The following is a 20,755-nucleotide window of genomic DNA, read 5'->3' as shown; positions in this document are numbered from 1 at the left end:
TATGTATTCATAAAATATACAAATATTTGTTTACACACACTTCCATATTTCATTTCCCTCTCTGTAGTGTGACTGTTGATATAAAATTTCTGTGTAATCCCTCACTATTTATATTTCCCCTCCTTTTCCTCCAATTGTTACTCAAACCATCTGCCCATTCAACTACAGCAGTATTGCTCAATGCATAGTGCTTCTGAGGGGATGTAAGTAGAGAATAACAGGCGAAAAATAAAATATAAAAAAATGTAATCAAGACAAACAATCCGACTAAAATATTCTGACTGATCTCACTGTAAATTCAGTGACAGGAGGTTTGAAAATGCTTCATCTTAAATCGGTCTTTGCTTACAAAATTCGAATCACTGCCCCCAATGGCCAAAGATGGAAGTGTTGTAAAACGTATGGGTACGTGTGAGCTCCAGTTTCCGGATAAAATGTTCACAGAGTGGCGCCAAAAGCGAGTTGTGTTTAGTTTTAAATGAGGCTCAGGAAGTGTAACTAGAAGGTTGCTTGTTCAATCCTACAAGGAGCTAGACATGAGCTATCACCATTGTGTCTTTGAGCAAGGTTCATAAGCCCAGGTTTCTCTGACATTGTACCATTATCAATAGAAGGCCTTCAAGATAAAGAGGAACTAAAACTTGTCACAGAAACACTTGTGTGTGTGCACATTTTTTGGTAGTTGGAACTGGTAATGGTTATATAGTAATACTGTATGTGTTTGTCCATGTGTAAGACTATATTTCTATGCCACTAACCTACTCTAAAGTCTCTACACCACCAGCTTTTGTTTGGAGCCAAACTGTTTTTCTCAGGAAAAAGTGAAATTGCTGAATGGAATCTGGCCTGCAGCGTGCCGCTTTGTTTGTGTGAGCATGTTCCTCAGGGGAGCCAGTTAAACAGTGTCTGGTCCTGAGCCAGATTCTGCTTGAAACCAGCAAATCAGCTCTTTGACTTCCTTTTTGCTCTCTACATCTTTCAACTTTCCCTCTCTCTGTTGCATTCCTCTTTTAATATATAGACCCTCCATCCTTTCATTCTCATTTTCATTGTCATATTTGTAAAAAAAGAAAATCTTTTGTCCAAATCTCCCCCCTCCGCACTTCTTCATTCCCAATTTTGACTTTGTTTGCATTAGTCTATTATCAGATAGAGGAGAAGGTCAGACACAGCCAGAGCACTGCAGTACACACACTCACGCAGACTTTCCCTGAGAGTGTGATTGTGTATTCTCGTCTCTATATCACATACTTTCCAACTTGCACAACTACATTCATACACCATCCTACATCGTTAATAAGACAGATTTTCTGTAATAAATGTGTATTATATCACAACATAGTAGAAACAATGTTAGCATGTCCGCTAGAGAAACTTTATAAATAAGCTGTTCGCTGTTATTCGGTCGTAGACGGAGTGCTGCAGATAATCACTTCTACGATGAAATTTTCCGTACAAACAGCACAATAGCAAGTGTGATATTGATTTGCATAGTACTATAACGGACCAATTTTACTGTGAAATCAGCAACAGTAAGTCGAAATTTCTTCAGTTGAAATCAGGCTGTGCTCACCGAAATTTTAATCAATGCCCCTAGTGGCCGAAGCTGGAAGTGTTGTTGAACGTATGAGCGCTTGTGAGCACCAATTTCCAAGTGAAATGTCCACAGATTGCCGCCAAATACAAGTTGTAATGCAAATTATTTTTAGTTGTAAATGAGTCAACAGGAATGCATATTTTATTAACCATATGCCCTAACCCCAAAGTAGAGTAAAAATGTAATCTTAGAGGAAAATGCAACCTCAGAATCAGGCTAATTTTTGATTAGGTGAATACAATTACTTCCTGGTATCTATGGGATCAGAACCCATGCCTCTGAGGCTGCTTGGGCTGTAGGCTCATAGCAAAAGGTAAACATATTTGAATTTTAATCGAATTAATTACATGGTATCACGATTAATTAATCGCGATTAATCGCATATACAAATATTTGCTGAGAAAGCCCCTTTATAGTTATCTTTAAATATTCAATTTTTATATATATATATATATATATATATATATATATATATATATATATATATATATATATAAAATAAAAATATTCAGATCATTAAAATGCATTACATTCTTGTAGCAGAAGAGTTAATCATTGATAAGACAATACAAAAGCGGCTTTAGAATACAATGTATTGTTTACTACCATATTATTGATCATAAGTCAATCATTGACACACAGTTCACAGCAATCCATTTCACAAGTGAATTTGTCAATCAGTTCGAGATTTATTATGAGGGCTTGTTTAAGGACCCGTCAATTTACACCTGCGTCAGACATTTTTTTTTTTTATTATTTATTAATACTTACAAAACTTTTACATCTAGAGCCAAGAGGTATATTAAAACAAACAACAACAAAAAGGAAAATAAATAGATAAACTGTTTGATAAAAATATCAAATTGTTTACATATTTCAATATACTTTACAGCTTTCTTGTTACTCAAATTGGAAATTGTTCTTAGGTATTGCTGAACCTCTGAATTAAAAATTAAAACTAATGGTTTAGAACCACCATACTTACATTTATGAATACTAAACTTTGCCAACAAAAGCAGAACATTAATCAAATAATATTCCTTATGAAGAGACATGTCATAGCTAAAAAAAACAAATAACTTATTTTCAAAACAAAGTTGAAAGCTGGGAATAATATGATCTTTAACAATCTTGCAGAAATCAGACCAAAAACAAGTTGAGTAGGGACAACTCCAAAATAAATGAAAAAAAAATGTTCCTCCTGCAGACAACAAAATTTAAAGAATATATCGACATCACAATTAAATCTCTCTACAAGAAAATAATTTGTGAGGTAGTACTTACAAATAAGTTTGAAGGAAATTTCTTTGATTTTATTTGATAATAAATATTTATGGTTAACTTCCAAATTTTGCACCATCTCAATCCAGCCACACCCTGCGTCAGACATGCTTGTGTAGCGTCTCGGGTGCATTGCATCATAAACATTAAATGTTTAGGTCACTGTGTCAAGTTAAATATAGTTCAATACTCAATCTTTAAACACATCTTGAGATCCCTTAGATCGCATTTGCGCTCCTTCAAGTGTTTTGAACGCAAGAATGTAACACATCTTTGTTTTGTTGTTGCTGCTGAAGGTTGTTTTCTTTACCAAATAAACTGTGCATTGCTCACACAGCTGGAAGTTTCACTTACTGCCCTCTGGAGTAAACAGGTGGTACTACAAGCTTGCATTTCTCAGGACTCTTCCTTATTATGGTCTGGGGGAAGTGCGATTATTTGCATACATGTTTTTAACACGTTATTTTTTGTAAAATTATTCGCATTGAATTAACGAGTTAAATCGACAGCCCTAATTTTAATTCATGCAAAAAGGTCTGATGGTGTGTGTGTGTGTGTTTGTGCTGTGTTTGTTCACACTCCTGTATGTGAGAGTGGCAGAGCTGATTATCAAATCAATGATGATCCTGCTAAATGATTCTATGCACTGTTTGTGTACACACAGCTGATGATGATGACACTGCCAGCACCACAACCCCTTCCCACTGCAGCCTGTGTGTTTGTGACCTTAGGGTTACCTTGGTTCCCACAGCCCTAATGTATGCTTGGGGTCGTTGTCCATTTGGAAGACCCATTTGCGACCAAGCTTTCACTTCCTGGCTGATGTTTTGAGATGTTGCTTCAATATATCCATAATTTTCCTTCCTCATGATGTCATCTATTTTGTGAAGTGCACCAGTTCCTCCTGCTGCAAAACACCCCCACATCATGATGCTTCCACCCCCATGCTTCACGGTTGGGATGGTGTTCTTCGCTTGCAAACCTCCGCTTTTCCTCCAAACATAACGATGGTCATTATGGCCAAACAGTTACATTTTTGTTTCATCAGAGAAAATGTATCTAAAAATTAGAGCAGCCTTTCAGGTTATGGCGATATAAGACTTGTTTTACTGTGGATATAGATTCTTGTCTACCCGTTTCCTCCAGCATCTTCATAAGGTCCTTTGCTGTTGTTTTGGGATTGATTTGCACTTTTGAACCAAACTACGTGCATCCCTAGGAGACAGAATGTGTCTCCTTCCTGAGTGGTATGATGGCAACATGGACCCATGGTGTTTATATTTGCATACTTTTGTTTGTAACAATGAACGTGGTACCTTCAGGCGTTTGGAAATTGCTCCCAAAGATGAACCAGACTAGTGGAGGTGCACAATTTTTTTTCTGCAGTCTTGGCTGATTTCTTTTGATTTTCCCATAATGTCAAGTTTGAAAATAATCCTTAAAATACATCCACAGATACACCTCTAATTGTCTCCAATTAGCCTATCAGAAGCTAATTGTCTAATGGCTTGACATAATTTTCTGTAATTATCCAAGCCTCTTAATGGCACAGTTAACTTAGTGTATGTAAACTTCTGACCCACTGGAATTGTGATGTAGTCAATTAAAAGTGAAATAATCTGTCTGTAAACAATTGTTGGAAAAATTACATGTGTCATGCACAAAGTAAATGACATTCCAAAACTATAGTTTGCTAATATGAAATCTGTGGAGTGTTTAAAAATATCAAGTTTTTATGACTTCAACCTACGTGTATGTAAACTTCTGACTTCAAATCTAGCTTTCGTCATAACTGAATTTTGACAAAATACGTAGTTACAAAATTGTCCCAAAAGAAGGCTAAATTTGACAAAATCTCCCTATGGGGGCATTTAGGGATTTGGAAAATTGATTCATAAAGCTAATACTGCTTTTTTTAGGGTCAGTTTTTTTATTTTGTCTGTGGAAATCATAATATATAGCTTAAAATAAAAACAATATGCTTTTATGGTATGTCCTCAGTTAGATAGGTTAACGTGTGTGTGTGTGTGTGTGTGTGTGTGTGTGTGTGTGTGTGTGTGTGTGTGTGTGTGTGTGTGTCTGTGTTTTCAAAATGTTCTGTTTAGGTTAGGTTTAGAGGACAAAATCTATAGTTCGTACAGTATAAAAATCTTAATGTCTATGTAAAGTCCTCATAATGATGATGGTGTGTGTGTGTGTGTGTGTGTGTGCGTGTGTGCGTGTGTGAGTGTGTAGCTGTTCATGCCTGTGGTTTGGATAGGACTAGAAAATGCTATTAATAAATAAACAAACAACACGCAGATCCGGTACCAAAAGTCCTGAATAGCAAAAACACAACTCTACAGGTCCCAGCAGGCTAACATACACTTTCTATGGGAAAAAGGTGGTATTTACCAAGAGAATGTTATTTTCTCATGACTTGAACTTGAACTGCACTTCACACCTTTTTTGAAGTTGTTGACATACTGGACTTTAAATGATTTAAAACCCCTGCATCTATTGATTAATGTTTAATCATGGAAAATAACTTTGAAGGTTTGGGTGTAATTCAAGAACAACATTTGTATTTACTTCTTTAATGATGCACGCTTGTCTGTGATGCAGTGAAGAAAGGTTTACTAAAGTACATTTACTAAAGTACATATTTACAAAATATGTTATCTGAAAATATTTAATATAATAAATATATAAATATTTTCAAATATCTAAAAATCCTTAAAATAAGATAAATTTACCTGAAGCAGCATATAAGATATTTAGAATTGCTTTCAGAAAATAGATCTTGAATATAAGTTTAACATTCTCTAAAAGCAAATCTAAATATATTATATGTTGCTTCATAGGTAAATTGATCTTTTTTAAGGATTTTTAGATATTTCTAAATGGAAAACAAGCCAAAACAACAACAAATCAAACATGTATTTTGTTGCCGTGTATAATAGAGCAAAGACTGCCCTCTCTCACCTTTTGGTTCACATCGATCCATTTTTAACTCTCAAAAAACTAAATCTCTTGTATTAATAGAGCTGCATATCGCTGATTTTCTTCACAAAAAAATACACTGCAACACATATGTATTATGATTCACTATGTGGTGAGTCATCACGTTATAATCTAGCTGCAGAAAGCGCGCACGAGGGACGAGCATCCATGTGCAAGTGTGTGCTTTAGCCGGGTGCAGTCTCAATCTCTCCCCTTCACACGTCTCATAGAAGTGGTGCTAACCACACAGAAAAATATTTCTAGAGTTTAGAGTACATCTGGATTCTGAGCTGTGTTTTCTTCATCTCCTCAGTCAGTCACGAGCTGCGATGCTGCTCTCGCGTACTGTCATTAGTTTCATATCTGATCTCATGTTGCGTTAAATGAGATAAAAAAAACAGACATTTTTGCCAACAATTTTTTATTGTCGATGTTGTCGATAACGTCAATGAATCATTTCAGCCCTAGTGACAAGTGACCATCAACTTCGAATATGCTTTGTTTGCACGGGCATCATAGAGCACCTAAACTGCTCATACCTCTATAAATAAACGTCCGATGACAGGCTGTCTTACATTTACATCGAATGTCACATGGGAGAGGGGGAGTGTCTTAAAACTGTGTAGTAAATTCATTGGTTGCTCCCACGAGTCAACTGTTCAATTGCATTTTTAAACTTGATTGTCAAATGAAGAAAGAATAGCCACAGTAAAATGATAAAGAACAGCCATTGGCAGATGGATGAAGAAAAGGAATTGCCAAATTAAAAGGTGCATTTAAAAATGACTTACATGTTACATTTAATAACATTTTAAACACGAGTAAAATACATGATTTATTAATGTAAAATTAAATTGTTTCATATAATTTCATTTCTAAACATGAATTAAATTAACACATTTAAATGTGTCTATTTATGTGTCCATTTATAGACTGGTTTATAAAAAAGAAATAATGAATACATTTATTATTTAGTTATTTTTTCTTTCTTTTAATTGGCACTCCACGGCTTCCATAGTAGGCCTACACACGCACAACTTGAAACCAGCGTATTTCATAACAAACACCAGCAGGGAGCAGCATTTCAATCAAGTTCTGTGCCGTCTCTGCTACAAGACTTGACCTTACATGTGTCTGTTTATGTGTGACGTTTTATTTATATACAACATACATTTCATATATTGTTTAGCTCAGAAGGCACTATCATAAAGAAATGAGCCCCTATCCAAGAGGCAGCAATGCTGAACACTATATGGGCAATCCTCTTGTTTTCTTTCCTCTTTTTATAAAATGGCAGTTTTCTGTATAGAGCAAGATATCTAGAATACAGTACAAGCCTCTTTGTCCCATAAATTCACATATTTTATGTCATGTCATTAAGAAGTTTTTGAAGTGGAAAGGTCAGCACTGTTATCACATGACCACTTGGTGGAGCTATGCCATAAGAAACCCCATTAAACAATCCCATAACTTTGAGGATCCGTGTTGAGGAGCCACTTATAAACGGATATAAACATAAGCGAAATTCATACATTATTGAAAAGCTTACAAACACTTGTGAAATTAATGCATTGACGTAAACATGAGTGGAATTTATTCCTATTTATTATTGGAAAGGGTACTCTCGGCATCTACCACCTTGTTCTCCTCCGTTAACGTTCGCGACTAGAGGGAAATATAGGTGCATCTCGATTTACCGATTGGCGAGATTAGCCGTTTGCAGTTGGGGGAGGAGTTAAAATCAGGACAGCCAATCCGGAAACTTTGCTCTTCCCTTGTTTGTTTTGCTGAACCTACATCAGTCACAGAAGATCACGCGATGTTTGCAGACGAAGTGTGATTCAGATAGACAGACGCTTGAACTTTACATAAAATAATCAGAAACATTGTTCATTTGAAATGTTTATGTGCTGCTTAATACAGTGCCTGTTGGGCGTGCAAGAAGAAAGTACAATTAAAGCCTGTAGTATTTTAATACCAATAAAGGAGTCAGTATTTATAATAATTTTGAATGTTTTTAATGAATAAACAGAATATTACTATGACAAACATAATATAGCATGATATAAGCTTGATGCACTGTAATAAAAACACAGAGTTGTGAGTTTTCACCGAACTGGGGGTGTCAGAATAAACACCATAGTAATGGCATACTACCATACTACTCTTACTGAAGCATGCAATTGTGACGCAGCCCGTGAAACACGTGTAACTGTTGTCACAATTGTGAGTATGGCCAATTGTGAATGAGCTGTGTGGTCATCAGAGCTCATGCAGCTTCACTGGAGCAACAGCAGCTTGGCTGCACCAGCCGGATGATCTCAATTAGTTCTCGCTGTACTTTGATGGTATATGTAACGATGTGGCGATGGTGGCGCCGGTTCAAATCAGACTACATTTCTAACCGACATGCACTGCTTCAAGTCCAGTGCCAATTGGTCTGTGCAGCGCTGCATGAAATCGATCACACCTATGAACATGGATGTGTCTAGAAGCTCACCGTCTCACGTCAAGATTGTGGCGTGTATAGTGTATAATGCCGTGGATTCAAAACCACTCATGTGTTATTTTTTATTTTAATAAACCAAGATTGCATCTGCACATCTGTGGATGTACCTTGAGTGGGAACTCATGTGTTTTCTTTGCTATTCGATTGGAAAGGAGCGAGTTGAGCGCTCATCTGTGTACACGAGAGAACACTACAGCTCAACGCCACTGATAACAGCCACGGTTCTCCTGCTGTAGCTGCTGTTGGACGTTACCAGTAACATTTATCATGTTCATCCAAAATGAATGCCAATTATTTTAATAAACATGAACGAAATGGAAACTCCTGCTCAAGATCTGCCAATGTTCCCAAAACCTGCAGACAATGGAGAATGTATCATCCACCCATCCACTTAATTTATATGTTATATACCTAATTTATATGTTAACCTTATCCAGGTGTGTAACTAGAGGGAGGGCAGGGTGGGCTGCCAACCTAGTGCTCGGGGTGAGAGAGGGCCCGCAACTGTCAACCATAAAGAAACCATAAAAATGGCCTAAGGCCTGAGGGGTGATGATCCAAGATCCAAGTTACACCACTGACCTTAACCCAAGTTAAATGTGCCTTAACATAAGTGACCTATGAACAGGTGCGCTGTGACAGGGCGGAGGGCGGGTGTTTGTGTGTTTGTCTTTTGTTTAAGTTAATCATTAAAATATTGTTCATATCGCCAGGCCGGTTCTCGCCTCCTCCTTCTCGGGTTTCGGCACCAGTGTAACCCAGTTCAATGGAGTTCAAGTTCTTAAATACAAGTATATCCACAAGTTTTTATCTTTTTCTTTCTGTCTCACAAAAGCAAGTCAGAAATCAGTATTTCTCCAAATCGGTACATCTCCATTTTCCTGATGATGTCCTTCTTTGTGGGTCTCTTTACATCCTGCCAGAAGTCTTTCTATTCTTTCAGATAGGCTCTAAATTGAGAAGGGTCTGGGGGTGGGGGGTGGGGGGTGTTTGAGGGTGAAATGCCTAACCTTTTCAAACAAGCACCCACATATGCATCCTCTATGTTAAAGGGGTTTATGTCCTAGGAAACTTCCACTAATGTTTTTGGAAGATCATTGGAGAAAACATATCCCATTCCCAGCGGATATACAGTGTAGTTTGTTTCTGATACAGCTCCACTTCCACATACCATTTTGAGTCTTTGTTTCTGATGATTGGTCGGTTCCACATCACCATACCTGTGATGTAGTTCTGTCTGGATGTGTTGGGTGCCAATAGGAGAGTCATCAAATTCTTCAATTTCAAGAACATGTCAGAATCAACCTTCATGCCATAAGATGCTTGAGGGCAACGAGTGACCAGCCAGTTCATGATCATCATCGTCTTTAAGGTCAGATTGAAGTACGTGTCAATAAAGTTGCTTTGCAGCAAGTCTCTGTGTTGTCGACTCTCTTCCTGTAGCTGCTGTTGGACTTTATCTTTTTCGGCTCCTTCAGACATACTGACCAAGAAAAAGTCATTACTGCTTTTCCTTGGACTGAGCTCTCATTTCCCCATGTGCTTCAGATGGCGTTCTGAGCCTCCAACTCATGAGGGGCCTCAACAGAAATGTAAAGAATAGCAGGCACAAAGAATGTCAATACAAGTACAAATATACAAGTTCATTCTTGAATACAATTTTTAATCACCATAGTTGTGTATTTTTCTAAATATTTTAAGGAGCAATTTTTGCGTATGTGATATATACAAACTGCTTCAACTCCTTTCAAAGGTTAAAATACTTCCTTTAACAGAAGTTTTAAGGAATGTTCCAGGTTCAAAACAAGTTAAGCTCAACTGACAGCATTTTTGGCATAACGTAATGACAAATTAAACTAAACTCATTCCTCTTCTTTAAAAAAATAAAAAACAAGTTATAGAGGGAGGCACTTAAAATGGAGTGAATGGGGCAAATTTTGGAAAGTTTGAACAGAAATTTGAAGCTTATAATTTATAAATGTACTTGCATTAATACTTTTGTTAAAAGAAATGTATTATTTGAGCTGTAAAGTATTTTAAATCACAATTTTTACACTTATTTTAAGGTTGGTTGATATTACATCATATATATACGCATATGGTTTATGTCTTGAGGCTATACTTTTGAAAAAGTGAGTATTTTAATGTTCAAAACTAATCTTGTATTGAACCCGGAACATTCCTTCAACTAATTTTCATTTTACTCTCCATTTATAAAGAAGTTCTTAATAGTCTTACCTAAATCTATTGTGTTTACCTTAATATCTTCATTTGTGATATCATACACCATCATTGGCTAGTCTATCTTTGGTCTATTTATTCTCTGTACCAAGTAATTGACAAATGAGGTTGTCGAAGGTGATTGTAATGTTGCTGGCAAGGACGAAGACATGAAGAACACAAGTGCAGTTTTATTCCAAACATGTTATCCCCAAAAAAAAAAAAAAAAAAAGTGAACTAAATACAAAACATGAACTGGCCTATGACTGAAAACACAAAACAATACTCGACAAGGACAAATGGCAAACACGAGGGCTTAACTTCTGCTAGTACTTGGGGAAACATAAGCCAATGAACAAACATAACTCTTAACAAGACAATAAGCATAAACCAATTACAAACTAGAACTAATAACAACCTAATGAAACAAACCAATGAAAACAAGAAACATGAACGTTGAGGGAAAACAGGACGTAATATGACTATTGAAACAGGAACTAAACTTTTCAAAATAAAAAGAAATGGAATTAAGACATGAACAACAACACATCTAAACATGATATAGCCCCCAGGGCATCAGAGGCTCGAGGGGCAGAGCCGATGGGGCTGAGGACCAAGGTGGAGTCGTAGGGATGGAAGTCCCCTGTGGAGCAGGGGCGGGCCTGGACCGTGGAGCGGAGGCTTGCTTATGAAATGGAGCAGACAGAGGTTCGGCTGTGAAATGGCCTGGAGAATTCTGGGGCATGACGGAGACATGGCCTGGAGCCGACTCTGGCGTGGCAGTGGACAGAGTCTTGGGAACGACCTCTGTGGTCCTGAACACAGGCTGAGAGATCCCTTCTCCTCCGTGAGGCCGAAGTTACTCCGGCTCGGCGGCGGCCACGACGTGGAACTCCGGCTCGGTATCCGCCTGCCCCACGGTGAACATGGAACCAACGATCTGCAGGGCGAGGTCGATTTATTGGGCCAGATTGATGGGACTGCGACCCACAGGCATCAAGGATGAGATAGACTCACTCGGTCAAAAGCAAAAAATGTCTTTGGGGGCAACCTCATTAAAGTCCACATGGCTGGCCAGAGAGCAGAAGTCCATCACATATTTCTCCAGGGGACGATTCCCCTGACAGAGGCTCAGAATCCGAACTGCTGGGTCCATTGTGAGGTTGAGTATTCTGTTAACTTTGCTGGCAAGGACGAAGCCAATGACATGAAGTGTCGAACCCAAGTGCAGTTTTATTCCAAACATGTTATCCCAAAAACCTAACTACAAACGTCAACAAGGACAATGGCAAACATGAGGGCTTAAATACATCGAGATGGGGAAATATAAGCCAATTACAAACCAGAACTGATAACAACCTAATGAAACAATAAACCAATGAAAACAAGACATATGTACATGGAGGGAAAACAGGACATCACATGACTATGGAAACAGGAACTAAACTTTTCAAAATTAAAGACATGGAATCTATTCCCATATCAAAAGGAACAGGTAAAAAGAAAAATGGGCCATGGTGGTCAGAGGACTGTACAATGGCAACAAGGGAAAGCAACAAGGCATTTCAGGAATTGAAAAAAACACTCATGTGTAAGGTGGTCATAGACTAAAAAGGAAAGTGGAAGAAAAAATCATCCAAAAAGGAAAGCACGGCATAATTTGTGCAACACAATTCTTTGTGAGAGTGACTAGATTTGGATGTGGTTAATTTTTATTTTATTGAGCCATTTCGTTCTTCGGGTTTCAAAACGTAAATTGAAGCAACGTCACAAAAATTTAGCAAATTTATAAACTTGAGTTATGATTGGTAGCACAGCAATATCAAAATATCCATAATGCCAAATAAATCTGGAAATAAACTGACAAAATATCCTAATTTTTTTGTAGCTTTGCAAACTGTTCTATCATCTTCACTCTTTTGTTCCATGATAAATATACAGCCCCAACTCTATTGTTTTCTTCTTCACTCATAATGTGAGGTATAGTAATCTCTATTATGTGTTTGTTTTTTAAAGAAGATATTAATATCGCCCTCTCTTTTCCCACCCACAGTCCCCACTCACATTTTTGCAGATTTTCCCGCTCATTTCGAGAGTCTTTTTTCAGTCTGAAGTGTGCTCGATTAGTGTTGAATTAGGGGGGTTTCTTCAATGGGTAGATTTGGCTTGAATTTTGGGGGGTTGCAACTTGAAGCATTTACATGCTTCCATTAATCATGGTATAAATATTGGAAGTTGTACTTGCTTGTTTGATCATATGGCGTGCTCTCCCTCTTTTGTGTCTGCTGGTTTGTTCTCTTTTTTTCTTGATTCTTGTTGTCCCTCCTGCTTTTCTTTAGTAGACTCTGCTTGTTAAATTCAGGGTCATCACAAATGACCAATCATCAGTTGGAGCCAGGGTTGTGCACCAATTGTGCATTCAAAATTGAATGAAGATTGCCTAAATTCCTGAATTAAGATTGAATTTGAATTGAGGTAGCAATAGGATGTAGAATTGCAATTTGTAGAATTGCAGCTGTCATGAGACTGGTCTTGATAAATTCCGTGGTTCATGACGAGAACAATGATACCAATGATGTCATGATCGAGCAAACATCCTGTCCGCCATTTATACATTTTTGAAAACCTACTATTTCGAACTCCTGCTAGACTGTCCGATTTTCACCAAAATTTGCCTACATCATCTAGAGCAGGGGTCGGGAACCTTTTTTCACTAAGGAGCCAATTTTTAATTTTTTCAAAAGAGCCATACCACAAACGAATAATTTACTGTTTTCAAAAACAAAGTTTTTCAATAAAATTAAATGTTTATATTGCCCATAGACTACAAAAAAAATAAAAAATAATATGCAAATATGAATAGGTAACATGTTGCAATATGGAACTGAGCACACGTGTTTGTGTGGGTCTACATAAAATTACTTCATTTTACTTCATGAAAAATGTAACTTCCCTTTTGGGATGGGCGATATGTAAAAAACATTTAAATGATAATCGCATTTAAAATATCAATATCCGATTATATGATCAATACCCAAGGTCGGTGAATATTTTTGCTTTATTGATTTTGCTTGGAAAATTTCATAAATTTATTAAATCATGACAAACTTGAAAAAAAGACATTTCTAAATTCAAATGGCACTTTAAACGAAACGAAAAAGCAATACAAATAACAAAGTGATAAAAAATCTTATATATAACCACCTCCCCAAATCCAAACATTTACCATCTCCAACGGCTCCATTTGCAATCACGCAAGTATCAGTATGCAGCAACAGGTGAAAATTACTAGCATACAACTTAAGAACTAAAGACAATTATAAATGTAAAGATAATTATAATAATCATCATAATAAATAAGCCTAAAATAAATAGCCTTCAAATATGTTAGCCAATCAGAACAGTGGGCATTTACGTTGATGTTTTAAAGGGCCAAATAGCTTAAAACTGAGCATTTCAGACAGAGGGCCAGAGACAGTGTGAAAAAAAAAGATTGACATTATCATTGGACCTCTGTGAAGATAATACATTTTTTTAAAGAATATGAAACAACCACTTTAATTAATGTATTTTTTTTTTGAGAGAGAAATGTTATGTCTGTAAGTTAAAAAATATAATTCTACCAATATTCATACTTAAAAAATATTGTAATTATTAGTCACAAAATGTGTGACTGTGTTGAATTTCTTTTAATTGCAATTCATTGAATTCCACTTCCTATCATTCAAATACAACTTTCTGTGGGGTTTTGCCAAATCAATTCAAATTCCAACTTGTGAACTGAAATATGAAATATCCGTGAATTCCCAACTCCATCCGTGAAACAGACTCACTCTCTGTCTTTTCCATGAGCACTTAACCATTTACTCAAAAAAAAATAATAATAATTATTATATATATTCTTGTAGCACTCTAATAAGTCTTGGATACTACTAATCTGATACTTTGAAAATGGAAAATCAGATGTGATCTAGGAGCTTTATATAGCTTTATACCATACATGCCATTGAAGAGATTGTTTACATTCCTGTATAAATCAAAGATGCCGCAAGTGTGAATAAGGTCTATACAACCATGATTTTTATTTTATAATATATACACACTTGAAATAATATTTAAAGAATTTTAGAATATGCAGATGTGTGCATATTTTGCATCTTCACTTCACCTTAAATATTATACAAGTTTTTTTTAAAGACCACATTAATTCATAACTGGAGTTTTGTGCCTTTTAATCCAATTTGAGATGTCAATACATCTATCAGTTGATTAAATTAACTTTTAGCAGATACACACATTTAAAATGTACAGTCTTTCTCATACATGGAAACCTGTCCTCTCTGTGTTGTCATTCATTCATATGGATCTCTGCTTCCAAAACTCGATTAGTTGCTTCGGTGATCTTGCGATTGTTGTAATGACCCTAGAAAGCTTGTGACTCTTCTCATTGGTCATAAAAGTCCGAAATTGAGAAGGGATTGGAGGACGTGAGGGTTGAACGCCTGACCTTTTCAGACAAGCACCCACATATGCATCCTCTATGTTAAAGGGTTTTACTTTCTTTGAAGCCTCAACAATTTTGTTTGGAAGATCATTGGAGAAAACATATCCCATTCCCATCAGGTAAATTGGATATGTTGGTTCTGGGTACAGGTCCTCTGACACATAATATTTAGATTTTTTATTTCTATTGACCGGTCGTTCCCGCATAATCATGCCAGTGATATAGTTCTGTCTGGGTGTGTTGGGTGCCAATAGGAGAGTCATCAAATTCTCCACATTCAAGAACATGTCAGAATCAACCTTCATGCCAAAAGATGCTTGAGGGCAATGAGTGACCAGCCAGTCCATGATCACCATCGTCTTTAAGGTCAGATTGAAGTACGAGTCGACGAAGTTGCTTTGCAGCAAGTCTCTGTGTTGTCGGCTCTCTTCCTGTAGTTGCTGTTGGGCTTTACCAGTATCGGCTCCTCCAGGCAAACCCACCAAGAACAAAGTCATCACTGTTTTTCCCTGGACTGTGTTCTCTTTTCCCCATGTGCTCCGGATGGCATTCCGAGCCTCCAACTCATGAGGCGCCACAGGAACCATCAAGACCAGGAATGGATTCTGCTGGCGACATTTATCAAGTTCATCCAGAATAAAATTATAATTGCATGGATGAGCCATATGATGACACAATGTACTGCATTTGCTCATAGAGGATGCTGCAGATTGTTGGATTTGTTGATCAGTCTTGGGTATAGATGTTTGCATGTCATGGTTAAAATTGTCTGAGGTCGCCACATAAGTAGATTGTGTCTGTACAGCATCACTGAACCAGGTTCGAGGGGGCATAACTGACTTAAATGAGAAGTCCTGGATGTAAATAATAGTAGACAGTAGAAATGTCAATGTAAGCAGCAAAGCAGTTTTTTTAATGTGACACTTGTATGAATGTTTTTCCAGAGCCACACTGTATCTGAGAAAGAGAAACAGAAAGATTTATAATGAATACCATGCAAGATTGAATAATCTCCAAAGTACCTGCTCAATTCTGGTTCTCTGAACATTTGGTTTAGCTGCAATCAGGTGGGTGGTGCAATGAGACATTGAATGTGGAGAAGTTCAGGAAAGTCTCCCACTGGAGCAAGCTTTGTGGGCTTCCTGCACTCCAGTGTTTTCACCCATATAACATTGCCGCGCAAATTTCTGTCCCTCTGTTGAGATGGACGGTTCTATTTGGTCCCGCAAGCAAGAGGACAAGAAGCATTTTCTCTGCACACCATGCGGGTTTGCAGGTCTGTCAGGCTAATATCCTGAGGCATGTCACATTCTTTAATGTGTTATGCAGCGCAACTGATCTTGCATTGAGTGCCACCAAAATTACTGCTCAGGCTATCAGCAGATTGATGGGCACTATGGTGACACTCGAGTGGCATCTCTGGTTGAACCAAGGTAATAATAGTTTTAAATCTTTTATTTAGTTTTTATTTCTATTTCGTTAAAAAATTTTCATTCCAATTTAGTTTAATTTTGTTTGTTAATTCTTTGTTAGTTTTATTTATTTATAAATTTTTTTATCCCCTTTTCTCCCAATTTGGAACGCCTAATTCCCACTACTTCCTCGTGGTGGCACGGTTACTCACCTCAATCTGGGTGGCGGAGAACAAGTCTCAGTTGCCTCCACTTCTGAGAAAGTCAATCCTACTCATGCTACTCTTTGTAATACATGCACAATTTACCACACACCCATTGAGAGTGAGAACCCCTAATCGCGACCACGAGGTGGTTACTCCATGTGACTCTACCCTCACTAGCAACCGGGCCAATTTGGTTGCTTAGGAGACCTAGCTGGAGACACACTCATGACTCAGGTGTGGTAGTCCGCATCAACACGAGCTGAGCAACCCAGGCCCCTGTTTTAGTTTAGTTTTTTAATATTTTATAGTTTAGTTTTAGTTTTTCATTCCATTTAGTTTTATTTTAGTTTTAGTTTTTATATCAAGTGATCAAATCAATCAAATCAAATCACTTTATTGTCACACGACCATATACACAAGTGCAACAGTAGGTGAAAAGCTTTTGTGCAGTTCCGAGCAACATAGCAGTCATGACAGTGACGAGACATATACCAATTACAGTAAACAACATATTTAAACAACACAATTTACATATCAAATGTACACATAATTACACAACACAATAATAACATACAATGTACAGTAAACAATACACACAATATAGAATACACATACAATAGAAATAAAAAGTATATAAAAATATATATATACACGCTAGTTGTATTACATACATTCTATATGACACATATAGAATGGGGAAATTTGTGGAATGTGGGTCATATAGCTGGATGCCTAAATGTACAGTTTGTAAATTATAGTTATAATATTAAAAATCATTATTTTAATAAGACCAACTGAAATTCATTACTGATATTACAGTAGAAGAAAACTTTTAAGAATGCTTTTTAGTGCATTTCACATGAGAAATTAAGTCTAAATCTGAACATCAAACAAAACTCTATACCAGTTCCAAATTAAATGTAAAACAAATCACTAATTGACAGTGTAAGACAGAATGAGTGAAAAGACTTTGTGTGCGCGCATGCGTGTGTGTGGGCAGGTTTAAGTGGTTTACAAGGACTTTTTTTAGGTTACAAACTGGCAATTACAAGGGTATTATGTTATAAATGTGGTTTATGAGGACATTTCTAATGTCCCCATAATTCAAATCACTTAAAAAACATACTAAACAATGTTCTTTTGAAAATGTAGAAATGCATAAAGTTTTTTGTGAGGGTTAGGGGATAGAATCTATAGTTTGTACAGTATATCATTATATCTATGGAGAGTCGTCATAAGGATAGCCGCAGCAAAATCGCATAGTTATATGGGAAGCCAAACAAAGCAAAAGTGGGACGAGACAGCGGGGGTTTACAGAGCTCGCGCCGCGCTGACATGTCATCTGCGCGGTTCAATGGTCCGAGCCGCGCGGCCGATTCGTCAGCGCAGCGCGGACGTGTTTCCTAGCGACACCCAATGGGCAGCGAGGCGCGAACAATCCTCACCAGCGCTGCGCTGACCAATTTAAACAGCGCAGCGCAAACCATACATGCAAATAAATGTACAATAAAGAAACCCCTCCTTCCTTACAAAAAATTGGTTCTCTGCTGAAGTTTAGCAGTTTTTCCCTACAGTAGACAAAGAAGAAGAAAGACAAGATGAAATGCATACTTTTCTTATGTTTATTATCTTTAATAGTGTTAGTAAAGAGTAGTGTTGTGCGTCGATACACAACTTTGAAGAACTGCACATATGTATAGAGGCTACGGAAAGAGCTGTACAAAGCAGAAATTTCAATGACTTTCAATATCGTAGTCGTCTTGAGGAGCACGCCAACCTTCTGGTAAGGTCATTCTAAAACATTATACAGATATATATATATATATATATATATATATATATATATATATATATATATATATATATAGTAATTGTGTGTGTATGTGTGTATATATATATATATATATATATATATATATATATATATATATATATATATATATATATATATATATATATATATATATACACACACACTCACACACACACAATAACTATATATATAAATATATATCCGGACCCCCGTACTCTACTAAAAACATGGCTCAGGTTTGTCCCTGAGTGCTGGAACTAGTGCCTTATCAACAAACTCAGCATTTTAATCATTCTTAGTCTGCCCCAAAACAAGAAGCTTTGTATGAAAAGCAAGTAAATGCAAAATAATAGAAAGCATCAAATAACAAGTATAGGGGAGAGCTCACCTCTTCAATATGTTTCTAATAACCATGGCTGTGTGTTTGTCTGCTTTTCTTGACATACAGATGCTTCTTTTCTCCTAAAGTACCTGAAGTTGACTGTTCCTCTAGACCAGTCATCTCGATTGGGGCTAATCAACCAACATTTTTGCAACAGTGATGTCACACGGGCACATAGGCAGCTGCAATACTCCTTTTAATCATGTCATGCTCATTTTGTCTTAATTTATTTGTCTTTGGATTTATAAGACACAAATTAAATTTACATCCAGCCACAAATAATTGACTTAAGGAACAAAAGCACTGACAGGGTGCTTGAGATGAAAATATCATCCCTGTATTTAGTAGTCCACTGTTGAGTTTATGTGCAATAAAACTTTTCACCAATTAGATTTACTGTATATGTTTCTTAAAAGAAATTCAAGCATTAAAGATAACATGAGGTTGTTAAACATTTTATTTATTTCATTATTAAAAGTATTGACCAGTATTTCAGTTTTTGATTCTGCTGAAAGATATGGAATTTGAACTTGCTTCAGAAGATTACTGTGATGGCAGGGATGACATAAAATGCTTCTTGGCCACATTTTTTTTCATGGTGTGTCATTTACAGAGAACAAATTTGTACTTTACCAGAAACGTGTAAGGGTGAAAAAAACTTGTACAGTTGTACAGTACAGTGGTGTGGATGATGCATCATTCAAATAATACATTTTCAGTTCCAGCTGCCATCGTAGAAATTCACTAATCACAATCAGCCATGATTAATGTGACCAAACAGATACTGAGATTAAGTGAGTAGTATTCAGCTGGTCATGTGATTCTAATATGGCAGAACCCATGAGGGCGCCCCTGCCCCATGTAGAATAAAAAAGCTTTTATAAGGTTACTGATATGACTAGTCTTTGTCTTATGTTCAGTATTAACCTACAGATCATGATTTTATACACGTTTCAAAATTACAATTCATGTCTTTAGGAGTAAAACTTTTTTAATGATGAAAAAATTACAGAGTGCACCTTTAATTAGATTTTAATATTAAATTATATATATATTATTTTCACTTCTGTAAAAACATAAACTTCAATAATCTGACAAATGACAAAAATATCAGATTGTGTCAGGTTTTCTAAATCCATTGATTTAGATGGGCCTAGTCTCTGTAACCCAGTGTTGAAACAAAATTAGTTTTGAAATATACTTAGACATCATCAAAGAATGTTATTTTTCAAAGTAATTTTTTTTTTTTTTTACCAGTTATTTTGAAGTGACACTTCTTGCAATAATGCCACATTACACTTACAGTCAATCCTGAGGAATAATGAAGAGAAGACAAAACATTTTGTTTCCTATTATTTATTTCAGATATCAAACATAAAAAAAACCATAACTCATTGTAAATTAATAAAATATTGAAATAAGATAAACAGCAATAAAAAGATAAGATTAGCAATGAACAGTGATAATAACATTTTTGTACAAAAAAAAAATTTTTTTTTACCAGAGACATCCTGAAGGGCAGGACTTTGAATTGATATGCTTTTTCCTTGAATGCATATCTCAAAAACCTCATGTGATGTTGCACACAAAAGATCTAATGCAAACCTATCGTGTGGGCAGACGTGAGATTCGATCCTTTTCTGAGTAATAATTTTGAATGGGTGCAGCAAGTTTCCTATGACGGGCCAAATTTGACTTGGAAATGTAAGTCACACTTACAGTAGTGTAAGCCACACAATATTGTGACTTTTATTTAACGACCACTTATCAAATCAAGTCTAGTTTCTTTGTGTGTTCAGATGGCAAGTAGAGAAAGTCACCAAGCCTTATGCTGCTACACTGAATGAAA

The 20,755-nt window shown here is 36.5% G+C and overlaps 1 protein-coding gene and 1 pseudogene across 1 annotated transcript; both read right to left on the bottom strand.

Moving 5' to 3' along the window:
* Positions 1-9,300: 9,300 nt before the first annotated feature.
* Positions 9,301-9,982, bottom strand: LOC127639518 (beta-1,3-galactosyltransferase 2-like; annotated as a pseudogene).
* Positions 9,983-13,663: 3,681 nt separating this feature from the next.
* LOC127639983 (beta-1,3-galactosyltransferase 2-like) lies at positions 13,664-18,986 on the bottom strand. Its single transcript, XM_052122347.1, has 2 exons — positions 18,913-18,986; positions 13,664-16,050 (listed from the first exon to the last, which is right to left on the bottom strand). The coding sequence occupies exons 1-2, from the start codon at positions 18,966-18,968 to the stop codon at positions 14,946-14,948; spliced, it is 1,161 nt and encodes a 386-aa protein (XP_051978307.1). The 5' UTR covers positions 18,969-18,986; the 3' UTR covers positions 13,664-14,945.
* Positions 18,987-20,755: the final 1,769 nt, after the last annotated feature.

This window comes from Xyrauchen texanus, chromosome 48 (assembly GCF_025860055.1).
Source record: "Xyrauchen texanus isolate HMW12.3.18 chromosome 48, RBS_HiC_50CHRs, whole genome shotgun sequence".
NCBI lineage: Eukaryota > Metazoa > Chordata > Actinopteri > Cypriniformes > Catostomidae > Xyrauchen > Xyrauchen texanus.
The sequence above is the reverse complement of the archived record's forward strand: the minus strand, read 5'-3'. Positions and strand labels throughout refer to the sequence as shown.